The following is an 18,586-nucleotide window of genomic DNA, read 5'->3' as shown; positions in this document are numbered from 1 at the left end:
TTATGTTGTTCACCGCCCTGAGCCCTCCGGGGATAGGGCGGTATAGCAAGTTTAATAAATAATAATAATAATAATATGGTAGATTCCGCACAGGCCAAAAACAGTAGTGTGAAAACAGTGTAAAATGGTTTAAAACGGTGTAAAAGAGTTTATACCGTTTTCACACCATTTTCATAATGCTGTTTTTGGCCCATGCAGAATCCACCTATGATTCTAAGAAGGATCAACAGGTACACTACAGAGTAATCAAATCATCTTGTTTTGTTATTTCCAATCAGCTGAATAAAAGATGGTGGGTTAACCAAAAATTATTCTTTGTGCACTGAGTTAGCTGCTATGTGTGAAGATCGCTCTTGTGATCAAGAATCTTTACTGAATTTATGATCTAGTGCTTGGTCCCTTAACTTCTTCCTTCAAAAATAAAGTGAGTAGAATGAACTCAAACACCACCATCCTTTCCAGGCCCTGAGGGCAGATTCTACAAATACCCTGGAAATGGCAATAAAACAGACTCTTTATCAAGAACTTGTTGGTTTGACCACCTTTATTCAACCAAGTATGTTGCCACAAAGGATAATGCCCACTGCCCCATATCAACATCTTCTTGGGAAAAGGTTTTCAGGAATCTATGTATGAAACACAAAAAGGAACCAGACTTGGCCTTTGAAATTTATCTTCAGTAGCCTCTATGTTGCAAACCTGTAACTCATCAGGAAGTAATTGAACAATTAAAGGAAAACAGGAAAATCCCTGGCCATGAAGGGGATCCATTCTGAACTTTTGAAAATGAATCTCTTGTGGTGAGTTTCAGTTCTGGCATTTTTGTTTATATTGGTCAATCAGGAAGGAATCATACCAGACTCAGATCTCATTTATTACATTGATTTATAAAAACTGTGATAAAACAGATCCATATAACTGTGGTCAGTCTTTGAACAACGATTAGCAAACTGTATGCAAATTTCTTGCAAAAAAACTCTGCTCTAGTGGATGGAATATGAGAAAGTTATAAGTGATGATGAGCATTAGGAGAGGCTGTTCCTGTATGGATCGTTGTTTTATGCTGGCCTCACTGATAAATATTTTGTAGATGTGTAAGGCTCTTTCTATGCAGCATTCATTGATTTAAGAGCTACTCATTCTCACCCTTACATTTATGGAACAAGCTTTATGCTGCCCATTTATCTGCTAGACTACTTAAAATAATTATGAACCTTTATTTTGAGAAAGCATTGTGTATTAAACGAGATAATTCAGGCTTCATATCTAACCAAATTTCTGTTCCCAGAGGAGTGCAGCAGGGTTATATACTTTTTCCACATTTGCTTAACCTATTTTAGAATGAGTTTTTCCTAACTGACATTACATTCTCTTCCACATTCACCTTATTTGGAAAGAGGTTCAGTTCCTGCATTATTAAATGCAGATCTAGTGCTGCTTTTGAGGTTTCAGATTGGCTTGGAGAGCTATAAAAGCTCTTATGACCTACAGAAGTAACAAACCTCAAGAGATCAATTATGACAAATCTAAAGTTATGCTTTTTGCAAAATCTAAGACTCACCAATCAAAAGGTGGACATTTGCCACATACTTGGTGCAAGTGGTTAATTAATTTAGCTATTTGAGAAATGTCTTCAGGTTAGATTTATCCTGGTCTTAGCATATATTAAATATAAAATTGCTCTCTCACTGTTAGCAGTAGGCACAAAAATAGCCGAATAACCCTAATTGTGCCTAGTTCATTAGGTTTTGTTGTATAGTGGCTTCATTTTAAAAGGTGGAAGTGTGGCTGAGGGTGTAGAAGACATTAGGGAAGGGAGAGTTTGATGGATTAGACTTTGGAAGGGTTAATCTGAAAAGGTACAGTTCAGCCAGAGCAGGAGCACTAAGGGTTAACCAGAGCACCACCTGATTGGAGCCACAAGAGGGTGTGCTCGCTTGTATAAAAGCAGAGAAAGCTTGTCAGAGAGACAGATGAGAGAGATTTGGAGAGATTGAAAGATTTTGAAAGCTTGCGAGACACACAGATTGTGTCAGACCTCAGATTCAGTCAGCTGGAGATCATGTCTAAAGGCACAGAGAGACAGAGGTAGAATGGCTGGGGGGTCTCAATGAGATCTCAAAGACTGTGAGGAGCCTTGTTTTCACCACAGCTTAGGATGCCTGGTGTTGGTGGAAAACAAAGGGAAGTTTTTCACAGGGACACTCCTAAGACCACACAGAGGGCTTGGCTATTGTCTCATAAGGAGACCACACCTAGATACTGAGCCAGAGAGTCCATGAGAGTGTGTTTAGCTTAACTGACAGGGTTAAATGTGGGTTTAGTGAAATCCCAAAGCTTAACCTGTCCCAAACCAGTGTGATTTCCCTTTGGAGTCAAAGGTGGGTGTTTTAGGAGAGTGTTCAGGACTGTGTTGAAAAGGTTTACCCTGAACAGAGACACCTGTGCATGTGTGAAGTTATCTGGAATCTGAAACAGCCATATTTAAGTGAAACTGCATTTAATCTGTAACCTCTAAGTAAATATCTACCTACGGGCACCCAATTGAAGGTGAATCTCTTGCCCACAGAATGAGTCCCCAGCCATCCAAACTTCAGCAGAGTTGGCTGGTTCCTTTGAGGAGACTCATCAGCAGCCCTGCATGAAATTTTGTGCTCCTACCCAGAACAAAAACCCCACTGGAACCCCCAATATAATCTCCAGCAAAAGGAGTGGTGGGAGATGGGCCATACACTTTAGGGAGTCCATAAAATTTCACCAAATGTAGGTGCTCTTGCCAGGAGTGTCTCCTGGAGCCCCCTGAAAGTTTGGTGGCTCTACCTTGAAAAATGTGCTTACACACCCAGAAATTCCCCATTGGCTTCAAAGGGAGAATCTGGGGAAATGTATTGGGGTGCCTGTCAGGGGTGCATTTTTAAGCTAGTGACACAAAAATTTCAGAGTATCCTCAGTAGACTCTCCAGATGATACCACCTGGGTTTGGTGAAGTTTGGTTTAGGTGGCCCAAAGTTATGGACCCTCAAAGGGGTATCCCCTGTCTCCTATTAGCTCCCATTGAAAACATTAACCTTTGGGGGTCCATATAATTGGACCAAACTTCACCAAACCTGTGTGATATCATCAGGAGGGTCTCCTTAAGTTACCCTGAAATTGTGGTGCCACTTGCTTAAAAATGCACCCCATACAGGCCAAAAACCATTAAAAATACAAAAAAAATCCAAACGAACCTGAATTTTTCGGTATACCCGAAAAATATATTTGGGTATACTGAATCAGGGATTCAGCAGATTCAGTGATAATTTTACAGTCGAATCAAGCTGAATCCAAATTTTACCAATTTTTTCGGTATTGCTCAAGCTTAGTTAGCACTTCAGAAATTGTTTTTAATTCAAGATGATCCATTTATACCAGTACTGTTGAAAACACATAGGGCACTAGCTTTACCCTGCATACTATCTGGTTCTCAAATCTGGCTGTGAGGTCCAGTTGAATTACTTGGCAAGCTTTTCTCATAAAATCCTTGCCTTACCTCCATATATAGCATCTTTAGTTGTACACTTGGGACTTCAAAAAAATTCTACTTTGAAATCCGTAGTCAATTTTAAATATAGGCTGTTTAATGCTGAGAACTTCCCAGTGCTTACTCAATTGGCAGTCGAGAGTGTTGTTCATCCTAATGAAATAAAATCACAGATTCTAAAATCACACAACTTCACCTTCTTTGGTAGTGATGGAAAGAATGTTAGGTATTAAGAAGCTTTTTTAAAACAAAACTTGGAACCTATTAATTCAAGATACCAAATGGAAATGTTCCCCAATTCATCTGGGAATCAGTTACTTGAATTCCCATCCTATCTTTATTTGCTGCTGATACCTAAATTAAGATGGCCATATTTGCTTGCATACTGAATGTGCTCCCTATAGCACAGATGAAGGATGTCTTGCTGGGATTCCTCCAGAATAACGTTTTTTGATTGCTCCTTGTCAATGGTTGACATGTGTTCATGTTTTCTTTTATTGTTAAAAAAACACTGTTGCCAGGAAGAATTTTGCGAAATGGCTGATAATTTGTGGGTATCAGAAGTGGCAGAGTATGTTAAGATTGTTTCTGAGTAAAGAAAAGGAGGAATAGCATTACCAAATATTAATTTATATTATTATGCAGCTGGACTAATTTGGATTGCCAATTGGATATTAAACCCAGTTCACAATTTTGTGAAATTAGAAACCGTGGGTTTTACTTCATAGCTATTTGTTGCAAGAAAGAACATATTCAAAGAAGAGCTGATAAAAAAGATTCATATGTAATAAGAAAAGGATTATTCAAAATATGGAAAAAAAGCACATTTAAGACTCAGCCCCACAACTTCACCTCTAAAATCTTCGATAGAAATGCACTTTGATTTTGAAACTTTGAAGAAGAATGGCAATATAATATACAAAGAAATGATCAACAAACAAGGGGAAATTAAATCGTGGCAAACAATAATGACAGAGGGAAGCAAAATACAGTGGTTGACATACTTTCAGATTTCATCCAGGCTTAAAAGAGAATTAAGTTCACAGGATGGAAAACTACAGGACTTAACAGATTCTGAAAAAGAAATCATAATGCAGAAACAACATTTGATGGGCAGAATATATAAGATTTTACTGAAAATGGAAACAGAAATGGAATAAGTAAAAGCATGCATGATAAAATGGATACAAAACTTTAAGGAAGAGATAACTTTTCAACAGTGGGAATCATTATGGACTAAAACATCAAACTTATCACACGTCAGATACTGAAGAAGAACTGGTATAAAATGTTTTTAGATGGTATATGATACCTAGAATGATTAAGAAGATGACTAAACAATATGATAGCATCTGCTGGAGATGTAATGAAGAAACTGAAGTTTTCATATGTGGTGGACTTGTAAAAAAATCCAAGAAGTTCTAGATAGAAAGCCATGAGGCGATCCTTGAGATAATTAAATTTAGGCTGGCTGTTTAGCTTAAACAGTACTGTTGAGTGTCCTGCCCAGGACGGCTACCTAGAGAAATTGAATGAACTGTGTTGGTACTTAATAACTGCTTCAAGGGTTATGATTGCAACAAACTGGAAATCTGACAAAAAGCCTCACAATAGAATGCTGGGAGGATAAAATCATGGCCATCATGGCCAAACTAACTAATCTCATGAATCGATGTCCAAAAGATGAATTTGAGGAAAAATGTAGTACTTATTTTTCATATCAATCCAACCTGACTATGTAAAAACAAAACATCTTAAGTTTGGAATTTAACATGTTTAAGATATAATATGTTTAAGATATAATAAATGGATTAGTAAAAGTGCTTAGAAGTATGTAAATGATAAAGATTTTAAAATTTTATAAAGTGTCTCTAATAATTAGAAAATGTTATATCGGAATCCATTATGTAATATGTACTTAATATAATGAGGGGTAGCTCTTTCTTTTTTTAATGTAATCATGTGTATTTTTTATTATTTCCTTTACTTTTCACCTTTTTTCTTTTTCTTGTATGTTTAATAAATATTGAAAAACAATAAAAAAGATTATTTAAAAAATTAAAAAAGATTGTTTCTGAGTGGCTTTTGTAAAGCATGTACAGTTGATTTGCAAAAAAGTTCTTTGTTGTTTTTAATTCTTAATTTTTTTTGTATAACATGATTTATCAGTCATTCAGCACAGAACCAGTTGTATGCCAGTAGGAAGAAAAAACTAGCATGATATAAGCATGGTCTCTTCAGATTGTGACGCTAAGCAGGGTCAGTACTTGGATGAGAGACCACCAAGGAATGCTTTGCAGAGGAAGGGAATGGCAAACCACCACAGTTTCTCACTTGCCTTGAAGTTTCTTGCTAGAGTCACTGTAAGTCAGTTTTGATGGCACACACATATATAAATACACTATTCTCTTTTCAAAAGTAATGTGGAACAGCACAGTCTGTCACCTTATGTGGATCTTAAATTACAAATAAAAAGTGGCAAGGGATTGTCAAAGATGATCGTATGGATGCTATGCCTTCAGTTTCAATTAAAAAGAACACACACCCCTCCTCCACCCAGCCATTAGATTTTTTAAGTTTTATCTCTGTAATATTGTTGTCCTCTTACTCTGCTATAGCAGTTCAAAAACACAAAGCTGTAATTAACTGCGGAGGGGGAGACATCACCACAGCTTATTGCTAAAATGTAACCCTGAAATCAGGAGGTGGGAACTTATCAAAAGGGGGGGGACGCATAGATTTCCCAGTGCTCTAATCAGTCCGGGGGGGGGAATCACTCACAGTCAGCTGTCCTGCACTTAAATGTAGCAAACTCAGGAGAGAGGAATGTGTTCATTAAGTGGGAGTGGTCAGTCTTTTCCAGGAATTACAGGCCAGATCTTTATTTAAAGTTACAAGTTTATGTATAAAATATTAAAAGAGTAAAATTAAAACTAGCTAAGAAGAAAATAGTTATAGAAGGCTGCATCCTATGAACCGTGAATGTAACATACGCCTGGATCTTGTCCACTTTTCTTTCTCAGATCTCTAAGATTTACAAAAATCTTGAACTATACAAAAAATCCGATGCAGGGATTTTTTGTACAGTAACCTTGTGAACAATCTTGCATCAGTGGAAACCTTATTTCACAGAACTGCATTTGCTAGTAGAACAAATGTGGTGGTGATTTCAACAGATTCCTTTCTTCTTATTGCAATCTTTCAAGATAGAGTGTTGATTAAATCACTTTAGTGACATGGGGAAGGAGGAGTTAGCAAGCTCCATTATCCAGCCAGACACATCTTAGGGCCAGGGGAAAAGTTCAGTAGCCACCACCTTCCTGCCCAGGTTTGACAAACAAGATTGATCCCAAGAGTACTGCTGAGAGGCATGTTTTTCAAGGCAGCAGTGCCTGTCACCCCTCATGCCACCCTTAAGACCCTCCATGTCTCATGGTGCCCCCTTACCAGGAGGAAGGATCAGGCTTGCCTGGCTGCCGCGACCGAAAATATTCTGAACTGTGCTGAACAGTCATCTTTCACAGCCTCTCCGTTTTTCTTAGTTCATTTTAATTGTTCACCCATGTGGATGGCTGCATATACAGATCAGCTGTGAATTTTCATATTGTATCTGCAACTGAAAGCATCACCGATCGTTGCATCAGAATGTTATTCTCTCTGTTTTGTGGTCACTTGTCAGCATGGCTTTTCCAAAAGAATGTGAAATTAAAGGTATGTTTTGCATTGCAGAAAAGAATGGGGACTGGAGACTTTTCTTCCATCTGCTGTGCTGCAGAGTATGAAAGAAAAGAACATAAAGAAAGCACTTTCACATCTTGTCAAAGCAAATCAAAACCTGGTTCCTCCCGGTAAAAAGGTAATTCATTTACATTTGAATACAAATATATTTTCATAATCAGAAAGAGCTATATCTAAAGGAAAGTGCTTTAGAAAATTAAGTGACCAGTGCATTTTTTCAGGGATTACCAGATGGTACAATGTACAGTGCTCTGTGCCATATTTCAAGAGTAATTAAAATAATGTATTTGGCCAAATCATCATTTTATCTTGACAATGGTGGGAAATTGCTAGTTAATCTCTTTCCCTGCTCCTGCATTCATTTTGCTTTCACATTTCATAACAAAATTGCTAGCAAGTCATTTTTCCTCAACTTGATATTCTGAACTGCATTAACTAGAGAATCTGTCACAACCACACGTCTTTCTCATTATACCATCTACTGTATGCTGTAATATTGGCAACCAAAGGATCCAGTGACTCCATAGCAGTGGTGGCGAACCTATGGCACAGGTGCCAGAGGTGGCACTCAGAGCCCTTTCTGTGGGCACGCGTGCATAGAGTCCGTCATGCGGAGGGGCAGAAAATTAAAACCCACACACATATATCTAGGCTGGCCTGAGCGTGATCGTTTACCTGGGAGTAAGCTCAGTTGCTGGCAATGGGGCTTGCTTCTGAGTAAACCCTTCTAGGTTCGTAATTCACCCATTTGAAGTGTTGCATGGTTGCTTCACCAAGCTTACTCCTGAGTAACACTTTTCTAAACTGAAATCTTAGTATTCAGATTAAATTGTCGTGTTGGCACTTTGTGATAGATAAGTGGCTTTTGGGTTGCAATTTGGGTACTTGGTCTCGAAAAGGTTTGCCATCACTGCTCCATAGTGACATTAATAAACATTCAGCTCTGGCTCTCCATGTAGTTGAGAGTTGCTTTATAAATTAAGGATGTGGATCAGACAAAGATAAACACCTGCTTAGCTCTCTCCCACTGAACTTGGCAGGATCTTGTACTTTTTAGCAAGTTTGAAGACCCAGGTTTTCAAAAGTAGATCAGAATGTGATCAGTATTTTTTAAAAAACGCATGTCAAGATATTGCCCAGATCACCTCTATAAGTACTTCACTTGTGCATTCTCATACCTTAGGGACCGCCTGTCCCCTTATGTCCCCCACAGTCTTTGCGTTCAGCAGAGACCAATTTACTGGTAGTCCCAGGCCCTTCTACAATCCGGCTGGCCTCTACCCAGGCCAGGGTCTTTGGAGCATTAGCTCCCATTTGGTGGAATTCTCTACCACCATCCATCTGAGCCCTGTGAGACAGTTCCAGAGGGTCTGTAAAACGATATTATTTTGGTGAACTGTACACAACCCAGAGCCCTTCGGGGGTGAGCGGTCTATCAAATTTAAATAATAAACAAATAAATAAAGTAGCATGAGAAATGCAGAACAGCTGAGATTATGTAGGACATCTACACAGGGACTGTTAACTGTTGCTATGCTATTATTCAATTTAGCTAGAAGCAAAGTTGAAGCACGTCATATAGCATTATATAAATCTAATCTTAGAGCAAATGCAGAAGTGGACAGTGTGTTGTTAACCTAAGACACTGGGATACTAGAAAAAAAGTTGTGGGTAGAAGAGAGAGAGAGAAGTGGGGTAAGTCTCAGTGAGGGACAGAGAAGGTGAGCATCTGAAGTTCTTATAAGTCCCCACCAAGGATCCAGATTTACCAGTGGGATTTAAGAATAGCTGGCTGACAAAGCAAAGAGGCTGATACTGAATGCAGACTAGTGCATGGAATCAGCCTGAAGTTCTTGCTCCTCAGCACTATTAATTGAGGCTGGAGATGCAAATGCAAACCCTAAATGCTGGTGATGTGTAGCAGAGGAGGAAACTGGGAAAGACAAATAGGGAGATAAACCACTTTTATTTCACTAATTCCATTAACATCTTCCCTTTTTCCTGTTCTCCATCTAAACCACATGGTATGTGTGACTTCTGCCTTATTTGTTATCTGCTCTACCTTTCAACTCCTCTGTTCTTTTGCATTTTCACAGAAGCAAGCAGTTTTAGATGAGCTGAACTTCTTTGTCCAGCACTGTAACTATTGGAAATTATATTTTTGAATGCTTTCCTGTGCCTTGTCCTCCAGAGTTATGATCTGAACTTTTGACCAGAGTTCTGAGCACCTGTTCACCTTACCAGTTGCAAGACCTGTGCTCTTCTTCCTCATCCCAGATGCCACCACATGACAGCAGCGGGGGGGGGGGGCATGCCACTCCTTACATTGTTGCTAATAGGCAAGGTGATCCTCATCTTCAGCCAGTCTCAAAGTTCATTCCATATTCCCAGTGTCTCCCAACTGCTTTGATACTATTCCAGTCACTCCAAAGTGTATATGTGGACATGTATGTGTAAGAAAGAGAGAGCTCTTTCCTTCAGAGAATAGCTTCTTTCTCTCCTTTAAGCTTCCAAGAATATGAATAACATATTGAATAACAAAGAACTCAGTACATTGTTTCCTAAATTTATGACCTAGAAAAAGCTTATACTTTTAGGAATTTCTCTAAGGAATATCTAGCTTTGGAAATGTTATCCTATTCCAGTCTGCTTAGGCTGGAATCTTATTTCTGTTGTCATTTTGTTTTGTCCTTGCCTTCAGCTATCTGCTTTGCAAGCCAAGGTACACTATCTCAAGTTTCTCAGTGATCTACGCCTATATGGGGGCCGTGTATTCAAGGCAACATTACTGGTAGGCCTTTTAAAAATCTTTAGTTATTGCCGTTTTTACCCAATACTCTGCATATGATTAAGCTTCAGTAAGCACAACTAATATTTAGACTGCTCATGCAAATAGCACTGATAATGGCTTGAAAATGATCTTGTATCGTTCATTGTTTACAAAGTGGTCTTCTCACAGTAACATGTATTTATAATTGGGGTGTACTTTTGGATTTGTCGAACAAAATAAAGAGGCACCATTTCAATGGTGCTAAAAAGGCACATCCAAAAGAGCAGATCCCCCCCGCCCCAGATTTTTCACTCTAGGGGAATTTTAAGCATAGCTTTGGATGACTCTCATAAAAGAACCCTCAAATTTGATGAAATTTGGGTCAGTGATCCAATTCTATGTATTTTTTCTCCATTTGGGGGGCCATAAAATTGAACCATTGATCCAATCTTCAGCAAACACGGGGATTCATGTAAAGAAACTCACCAGCAGCTATACTGCAAATTTGGTGCATCTAGCTTAAAAAACAGTCTTTCCAGAGCTCCACAAAGATACACTACTGACATACCACTAAAGCTATATTAGAGCTGAGAATCACGGAGACAAAATTTTCCCAGTGTAATTTTTGCAGGACTCTGGGAGGAAGGACCTGTTTTTAGAGGCACCAAATTTGCAGCACAGCTGCTGATGACTATCCTTACAGGAACCCCCAAGTTTGATGAAGATTGGGTCAGAGGGTCCAATTTTATGGGGCCCAACTTTATTAGGGCCATAAAATTCAACCCCCTGAATCAGTCATTACCAAACTAAGGCTCATTCCGCACATGCAGAATAACGCACTTTCAAACTGCTTTCAATGCTCTTTGAAGCTGTGCGGAATGGCAAAATCCACTTGCAAACTTGTGAAAGTGGTTTGAAAATGCATTATTTTGTGTGTGCGGAAGGGCCTTAGCGATTATTGTAAAAAAAATCACCTGAAAGTACACGGAAAATTTGATGGCTGCACTTTAAAAAACTGCACCCTGGAGCTCCACCAAAAAAAAATCCATAGAGTTTAATAGAGCCACAAATTTTCAGATATTTGAAAAAAGCCAGAAAAATCCAAATTGGTATGGGGATTCAGCTTTTTCCAGATTTTCTAAAAGTTCTTGGATGTGTTAAACCCAAATTTAAAAAATACTGAAAAGAACAGAGGTGTACACCCATTTGGGGGGGGGGGGTTGAAAAGTGTTTCCTTTAAGAAGTATAGCACGTTATCCACAAATTATTTGAGATTTTGGATAGTCAGTTTCAGTCCACATGCTGTTCTATCCTTGCAATTTAAAGTTTCTCTTCTTTTGTGCTCCCTGTGTTGCAGCAGGGGGAAAAGCGTTCCGAAGTGACATTGCTGGTGGGACCACGATATGGCATCAGTCACGTCATAAACACCAAAACAAACCTTGTGGCCCTTCTGGCCGATTTCAGCCATGTGAACAGAATTGAGATGTTTACAGAAGACGAAACCACTGTTAGAGTTGAACTTCATGTTCTAGATGTAAAAGTAAGTTGTTTGTCGATTGAGCTTCATTGCTTCTTTAAAAGTATCTGCTTCATCCTATTCTGAGCAAAAGACATGATTATATTCACAATGACCTCATAAAACTCGCAAAGGATTTTCCTGGACATTTCAGATTTGGTGATTCATCAAATTCAACAGCAAATCTAGCTCAATAAAATATTGGAGCAATATTTTTGTTCCTCTCTGTCCTGCGCCCGGAATGGGGTTCCCGTTGGGGCCCCGGTTGCCAACCCACCTTCCCCTGCCCGGATGCTGGAATCTCCGGCCTCACTCCCGTTCTCCGGGGAGTGGACTAAGTGGGACAGCCGCTTTAACCACAGGTTGAGCTGGCTGCCCACAACTGATCTAGGGTTCGCAGAAAGCTAGGGAGAGAGAGTAGGGCAGCCCCCCTGTCAGCCTCTGGACTGCTGGCTTCTCCTTCCCTCTCAGCTCCTGCCCCCTCTGACCGTCCGCCGCCTCCCTTCCTCTCCAAGACCTTCACCCCTGTTGTCCCCTCCTCTCCTCCACTTGGTCTCCCCCACTGTCGTTCTCCTTGTCCCACTACTTCCTTCTCTTTCCCCTGTCACGCACACACTCCCTCCTTCCCTCCTTCTCGCCCTTCTCCCCTTCGTTTCCTCCCTTTTATCTCCTCCTCTGCACCCCGTGGGGTTGAAAACCCCGCCCCCACGCCCCCACGCTTCTGCCCACCTCCCGGACTCGGCCCAACAGGGCCCAGCTGTCCCCGCTCGTCTGGCTTGGCCCCTTCGGCATGCCTCTCCCCGCCGCTGAGGCATCCGTCCGGGAGAGCAAGGTGTAGCTCTGCTCCCCGGCCGCCCCATCGACAGGGCTCAGAGCCGTCTCGTCCCTCGTTGGTGCGGCGACGGGGCTCCCCTCCAGTCGCGGCAGCACTCTGCGTCGTTGGGGATGGGGATGGGGAGGGAGAGGGAGAGAAGAACAGAACTCTTCTATCCAGTGAGTTCCCATGAATCATAGGCTGTTTCTGCACAGCCAGAGTAGTGGGGCTGCATCGACATGAACCAGCTGGCAGACAGGCTCCGCACGGCCATGCAGCATCCCAAATGCCTCCTTACCTCCTCCTGGCTTCTGTCGCTCTGTGGAGGCAAGGGGACACAGCACCCCCATAGCCAGAACGACAGCTGCAGGGACGGAGGCCAGGAGGTGTGTCCCCTGGTCTCCACAGAGCGACGGAAGCCAGGAGGAGGTAAGGAGGCATTTGGGGCTAGCACAGGAACAATGTTGCCTTCCACCCACTGCTGTTTACATGGCAGCGGGTGGAAGACACTGCTTTTGAAAAACCTCGCTCCCCAAGCAAGATTCAAAAGCGGCGTTTTTGCTTGAATGGCATGAGCACGGCACTGCTGCGAGAACAGCATCCCAAGGATGGTGTTTTTACTGTCCCTAGGGCGCTGTTATTGGGCTTTGCAGAATCAGCCTCACACTTGTAATTATATATTTTGAAGTTTCTTTTCCATTTTATTATTTCCTAATGTTGTAAAAAACCTGTATGGCAAGTGGTATCACAACAATGCTGCTTAGAATCCAGCTGTTATGCATACTAAATCATAGGCTTTGCTGTTTTTCCAGTTTCTTAGAAAGTACTTGATTAATTCACTAGAGGAAAGAATATGGTATCTTTTTTCTGTTCTGGTAGCTGTAATGAAAGTCAGAAATTGCTCTTGTGACAGAAGTCATTAATCTTTAAAATGCAGTTGAATCCCTCCCACCTGTAAACAGGAATGATTAATACATGGTTGTTTTTGGTTCTTGGTGCGTTTTGAAACATCACACTTTTTTGTCCTACCACCCACCAAAAAAATGTGACGTTTCTCAATAATCATGCTTAAGAACACTGTCAGTTTAATTCCCCTAGTGAATTTGTTTACTGCAATTATAATTTTTTCCTACAAATTTTATACTCTTTGAATTGATGTATCTTGTTCTCTCCAAGAAGAATAGTATTGATCATCGGGGTGCTGTGTGTTTTCCGGGCTGTATGGCCGTGTTCTAGCAGCATTCTCTCCTGATGTTTCGCCTGCATCTGTGGCTGGCATCCTCAGAGCCACAGATCCTCTGAAGATGCCAGCCACAGATGCCGGCGAAACATCAGGAGAGAATGCTGCTAGAACACGGCCATACAGCCCGGAAAACCCACAGCACCCCAGTGATTCCAGCCTTGAAAGCCTTCGACAATAGTATTGATCATCACTTTACTGTCTTTTCTACACAGCCAATCACTTTGCTAATGGAATCCTCAGATGCTATGAATCTTGCCTGTTTAACAGCCGGATACTACAGACTTCTTGTTGATTCCAGGCGCTCAATATTTAACATGGCCTGTAAGAAAAATGGTGGAAGCCGTGAATCAGGTAATAAATATTCATAAAACAATAAACAGAAATGCAAATAATGTATCAATTTGCTCTCTGGACAAGATTTTTTCCCCCAATCACTGGAACTGCATGAGGACAAAAGCCACTACAAATCTTATCTGCAAATCAAAAAAACGGCATGGTGAACTGGGGAACATTGTTGCTATCACTGTGGAAATACTAACTTCCTCATCTTTTGTATCACTCAGAACTGAATAATTTAGTCTACTTTGTTTGGATATGCATTTATTTTTGTTTTAGATATATATATCTAATCTCAATATACATTTACAGACTATTAGGATTTCTATAGAACTTGATAAGGAAGTCTTCAGAGTTTTTTTAAAAAGATACTTGCTCAAGTTGTAACACAAAACTTGTGTAATTATCCTAGGATAAAGAGAAGCTACGAAGAGCAGTCTTTTAATAAATTTTTATGTATTACAGTAATGATGTCAAGAAATTTAAAATGCAGTAAAAAGTTTGTATGACAAAATCAGAGGTAGTTGTTAGGAATCTTAGTCTAAGGGTATGAACTTTCCAATAGATTAACAACAGAATGGAATTGTTTTAAGCAGCGGATTTACTTGCAAAATGTATATTTAATAATAATAATAATAAATAATTTAATATAAAGGTATACTTAGGCATAAATTAAGTAGATCTTTTTTGTCTTTTTTCTTCTATTTACAATTATTTAGGGATTGAAACCAAGATGAAGCATAATCTCTACAGGTCTGAGTGGAACTGTGTAGCAAAAACCACAACTTTCCCAGCAGAGGGGGAGCAGGAGACACACATGTTTATAGACTCGAAGCAGAAAATTACAGATGGTTCTGACAGCAGCTTATGCCCAAAAGAACACAGGCATCTATACATAGAAAATGCTTATCATTCAAGTGAGGTTGATCAGCAGCAGGCTAAACAAAATGATTCAGAGGCAGAAGAAAATAGAGGTTTAAACCAGCAGTCTGTGCTGTCATACTCAGGACTGGAATCCAGCATGAAGACACAGGGATCTCCAAGGGCAGCAAAAGTATCCTTTATATTTGGCGATCACAGTTTAGATGACATTAATCCCCAAACTCTTGGCTATGAGAGACTGTTGGATGAAAGCCCAGAAGCATTAGATAAGCAAAGAGCTCTTTATATGAGCCCTGCCAATGACATTAAGGATTTGGAGTTGTCCCCAGATGCAGAAAGCATTCAGTTTGCTGCTAATTCTGTGTATTCAGGCTTCAGTGATAACAAAATATTTGGAGCTGCTGAGGGAATAGAAGAGCCTTTGCTACATGATATTTGCTATGCGGAGAACACAGATGATGCTGAGGATGAAGATGAAGTAAGCTGTGAGGAAGACATTATGGTGGGAGAAATCAGTAGGCCTGCTCTTCTCAGCCTTTCAGGGTCCAGTGATGACATCATTGATCTGACCTCACTCCCACCTCCAGAAGGGGATGATAATGAAGATGACTTTTTGTTGCATTCTCTGAACATGGCCATTGCTGCTCCTCCCCCTGGATTTAGGGATAGCTCCGACGAAGAAGATTCTCAGAATCATACAGCACAGTATAGGGAAGACAAGGAGCAAACTAGTTGCTTAGGTAGTGATGATATTCCTGTTTCACTCATTGATGCTGTCCCAACTCATGTCGAAGAAAAATGTGAAAAGAGGCTGGATGATGCTGTGGTTTCTACTCTTCAAGCACTGGAGGCCTTGGCGGCTTCAGAGGAACAGCAGACAAGTGACAATTCAGGTTCTTTCACTACTGTTACATTTATTCATTGAAAAAAAATCATATAATTCCATTCATTTTTTACCATTCACTTTTTCACCATTCACCCTTTGGGCAATATTCCATCTTTCTACTTTTTTTTCCCATCACCTTGTACATATCATCTAATAGAACTACCATAATGTTAAGTTGCCTTTCTTGGAAACTGTGCTATATATGAACCAATATTTTAGGTCCATTTTTAAGCTAACAAATCCCATTTAGTTATTTTTATTCAAGTGCCTGATATGGTTTCATTAACTGGCTCTTATTTTTTGTGGCATACAGGTGTAGCCATCTTGAGAGCATATAGCCCTGAATCATCATCTGATTCTGGCAATGAAACAAACTCTTCTGAAATGACTGAAAGTTCTGAATTGGCCACAGCACAGAAACTGAATGAAAATGCCACACGTGTGTTTTTGTCTACAAATGAAAGTTATCAACCCCTTGTGGAACCACAGGCCGAATTTTCCATCACTAAGAATCAGGCTGGAGGGCTTATGAAATCCTCGCAGCCTTCAGCTAATCAGAAAGTTACTGAACTGCAGTCAAAAGTTGTGCCTTCAAAGCAGATTCTTCATTCAGATAACATGGAAATGGAACCGGAAACTATGGAAACAAAATCTGTAACTGAATATTTTAGCAAGCTGCATATGGGGTCTGTGGTGTATTCTTGCACTACTAAACGGAAAAATAAGGTTACTGATGGGGAAGCAAAAGCAACCCCTGATGGCAATGCTGTTGTGAAAAAACAGCAGGGAACTAAAAAAACTGAAACTGATGACCAAAAGGGCAAAATGGGCACTCTTTCCTTAAGAGAGGGTCAACGCATAAGCACTTTTAATGTGGAGAGAACTGCCTTTCACAGGGATGGCCAAAGATGGTATTCTGCTTCAGATGAAGGAGCAGTAGAGAAACCAAACTCAGAAACAGTTAATGGGAAGACTGTTCCAAGGGCTTCTAGTCTTGGGAAAATAGAAATGGATTGTAAAGATGAGACCGACCATGATGGTATTTTAGGGCACGGGCCAGAGGAAAACTTTATATCAGATGTGCCCACTGTGTCTTCACACACAGACCTAAATAACTCTGAAAACATTGACTTACTAACAGATGACCATTCCTCAAAGCTTCCAGAAGCAGAGCAGAGTGTCACTAGATTGTGTGAGTATCACTTAGCTAAGCGAATGTCATCGTTGCAGAGTGAAGGCCATTTTTCCCTACAAAGCTCACAGTGTTCTTCGGTGGATGGAGGATGCAGCACGGGCAGCAGCACTTGTGGAACCCTGGCTGAATCCCCTCTTTGCAACTCGGATGCTCAGCACATTATGCCTGATGTGATGGTAAAAGGCATGAGCTATATTCCAGCGGATGAAAGAGCTGCTATGCTTCCCAGTCACGGAGCAACCTACAAGGAGCATGTGCAGTCTGAAACTGTGTGTCATAGAATGGCAGTGCCTGTTATGCATTCCACGGTTAATTCTGCTGACCCTCTGTTTGGCACTTTAAGAGACGGATGTCACAGAATTCCTAAGATTAAAGAAACTACAGGTACGGCAGTCAAAGATATTAATCTGATTATGTATAAAAGTCAAGAGTGCGATTTAAAGCCATAAAATTTATTTGAAGGAACCCCAAGTGTTACATTATTAATTTTAGGACTATTTTTCACACTCACCAATCCAGAAATTCTTAGCATGGTCCCATATGTGGATTCATGAATCTGGAGATAGGTGTCATGAACAGACAAGCCAGAGGGCAGGGAGCTGTTCCTGTTGGCAACAGAAGATAGGACTTGCAATAATGGGCATAAACTACAGGGACAAATGTTCCAGCTGGATATTAGGGGGGAAAGTTTACAGTTAGAGTTGTTCAACAGTTGAATCAGCTGCCTGGGGAAGTGGTGATCTTTAAGCAGTAGCTGGAGAAACACTTGTCTGGGATTCTCTAGCCTGATCCTGCATTGAGCAGGGGGTTGGACTAGATGGCCTGAATGGCCCCTTCCAACTCCATGATTCTGTTATCTTTCTACAAATGCCTCAGGTTTGCAGGAAAATCTGATGTCTGGAAAAAATGCATTGCAGGAGTTACAATACAAGTGGCATGTATAGCTTTAAGAAATGGATACCCACTGAAATCTCAGTGAATATTGTGGGATTGCTGGGCAGTCACAATAATGCCAGTGTTCAACCCTTGGTTTCTGTCAGTAAAAGGCAGGCCTGGGAGGGGTTCTTTATAGGGCTATTTTGGCCTCCCAGGCCACCCCTGCTCTCATTTCCCCAGCTTTGAGTGGAGGACTTACTGGGTCAAACAACCACTACCACACAACTTGCATGACTCAGTCAGGCCCAGTAGCGACTTTTTGGCAACTCACTACTATATGACATCAGCCACTACAAGAAAGCCAGTGTGGCTATTGGTCAGAGTTTTGGACTGGGAGACTCAGGTTCAACCCCACTTTGCCATGGATCGGTGACCTTGGACCAGTCACTCACACGGGGTTGTTATGAGCCTAAAAAGTAGGAGATGAGAACCGTATAAGCTGGCTCAGGTTTCTCTTGGTGAGAAAGGCAGGGTAAAGTAAACCTTATCCATCCCATTTTGCCAGGTTAAAAAGTTTCAGGTTTTAAATTAATGAAGAAATTAATGGACAGATAAAATGTACACTTACCTTAAAAGCGTTAAAAACAGACAGTCTGATTGAAGGCTTGGGGCAGTGCAGCTGAAAGGCTCTCAACAATTAGTTCTATTTATTGGTATGTAAGTCATTTTGGGAAGCCATACAGCATAACAGGGAGATTTGCTGTGAATTTTTGTTTTGGGTTCCATTTGTCTTCATCCTAAGAAACAACA

At 40.6% G+C, this 18,586-nt stretch overlaps 1 protein-coding gene across 4 annotated transcripts in view; it reads left to right on the top strand.

Moving 5' to 3' along the window:
• The window catches only part of FRMPD4 (FERM and PDZ domain containing 4), a 263,554-nt gene that overhangs the window by 242,889 nt on the left and 2,079 nt on the right, over positions 1-18,586 (top strand). For all 4 annotated transcript variants that reach the window (XM_048492800.1, XM_048492799.1, XM_048492802.1 and 1 more), the window contains exons 11-16: positions 7,250-7,376; positions 9,960-10,049; positions 11,386-11,568; positions 13,814-13,952; positions 14,657-15,712; positions 16,019-17,284. In XM_048492800.1, the coding sequence (XP_048348757.1) occupies positions 7,250-7,376; positions 9,960-10,049; positions 11,386-11,568; positions 13,814-13,952; positions 14,657-15,712; positions 16,019-17,284 (2,861 nt within the window). The remainder of the gene's footprint in view (positions 1-7,249; positions 7,377-9,959; positions 10,050-11,385; positions 11,569-13,813; positions 13,953-14,656; positions 15,713-16,018; positions 17,285-18,586) is intronic.

The sequence above is a fragment of the Sphaerodactylus townsendi genome, linkage group LG04, assembly GCF_021028975.2.
Source record: "Sphaerodactylus townsendi isolate TG3544 linkage group LG04, MPM_Stown_v2.3, whole genome shotgun sequence".
In the NCBI taxonomy this organism is placed as follows: domain Eukaryota; kingdom Metazoa; phylum Chordata; class Lepidosauria; order Squamata; family Sphaerodactylidae; genus Sphaerodactylus; species Sphaerodactylus townsendi.
The sequence above is the reverse complement of the archived record's forward strand: the minus strand, read 5'-3'. Positions and strand labels throughout refer to the sequence as shown.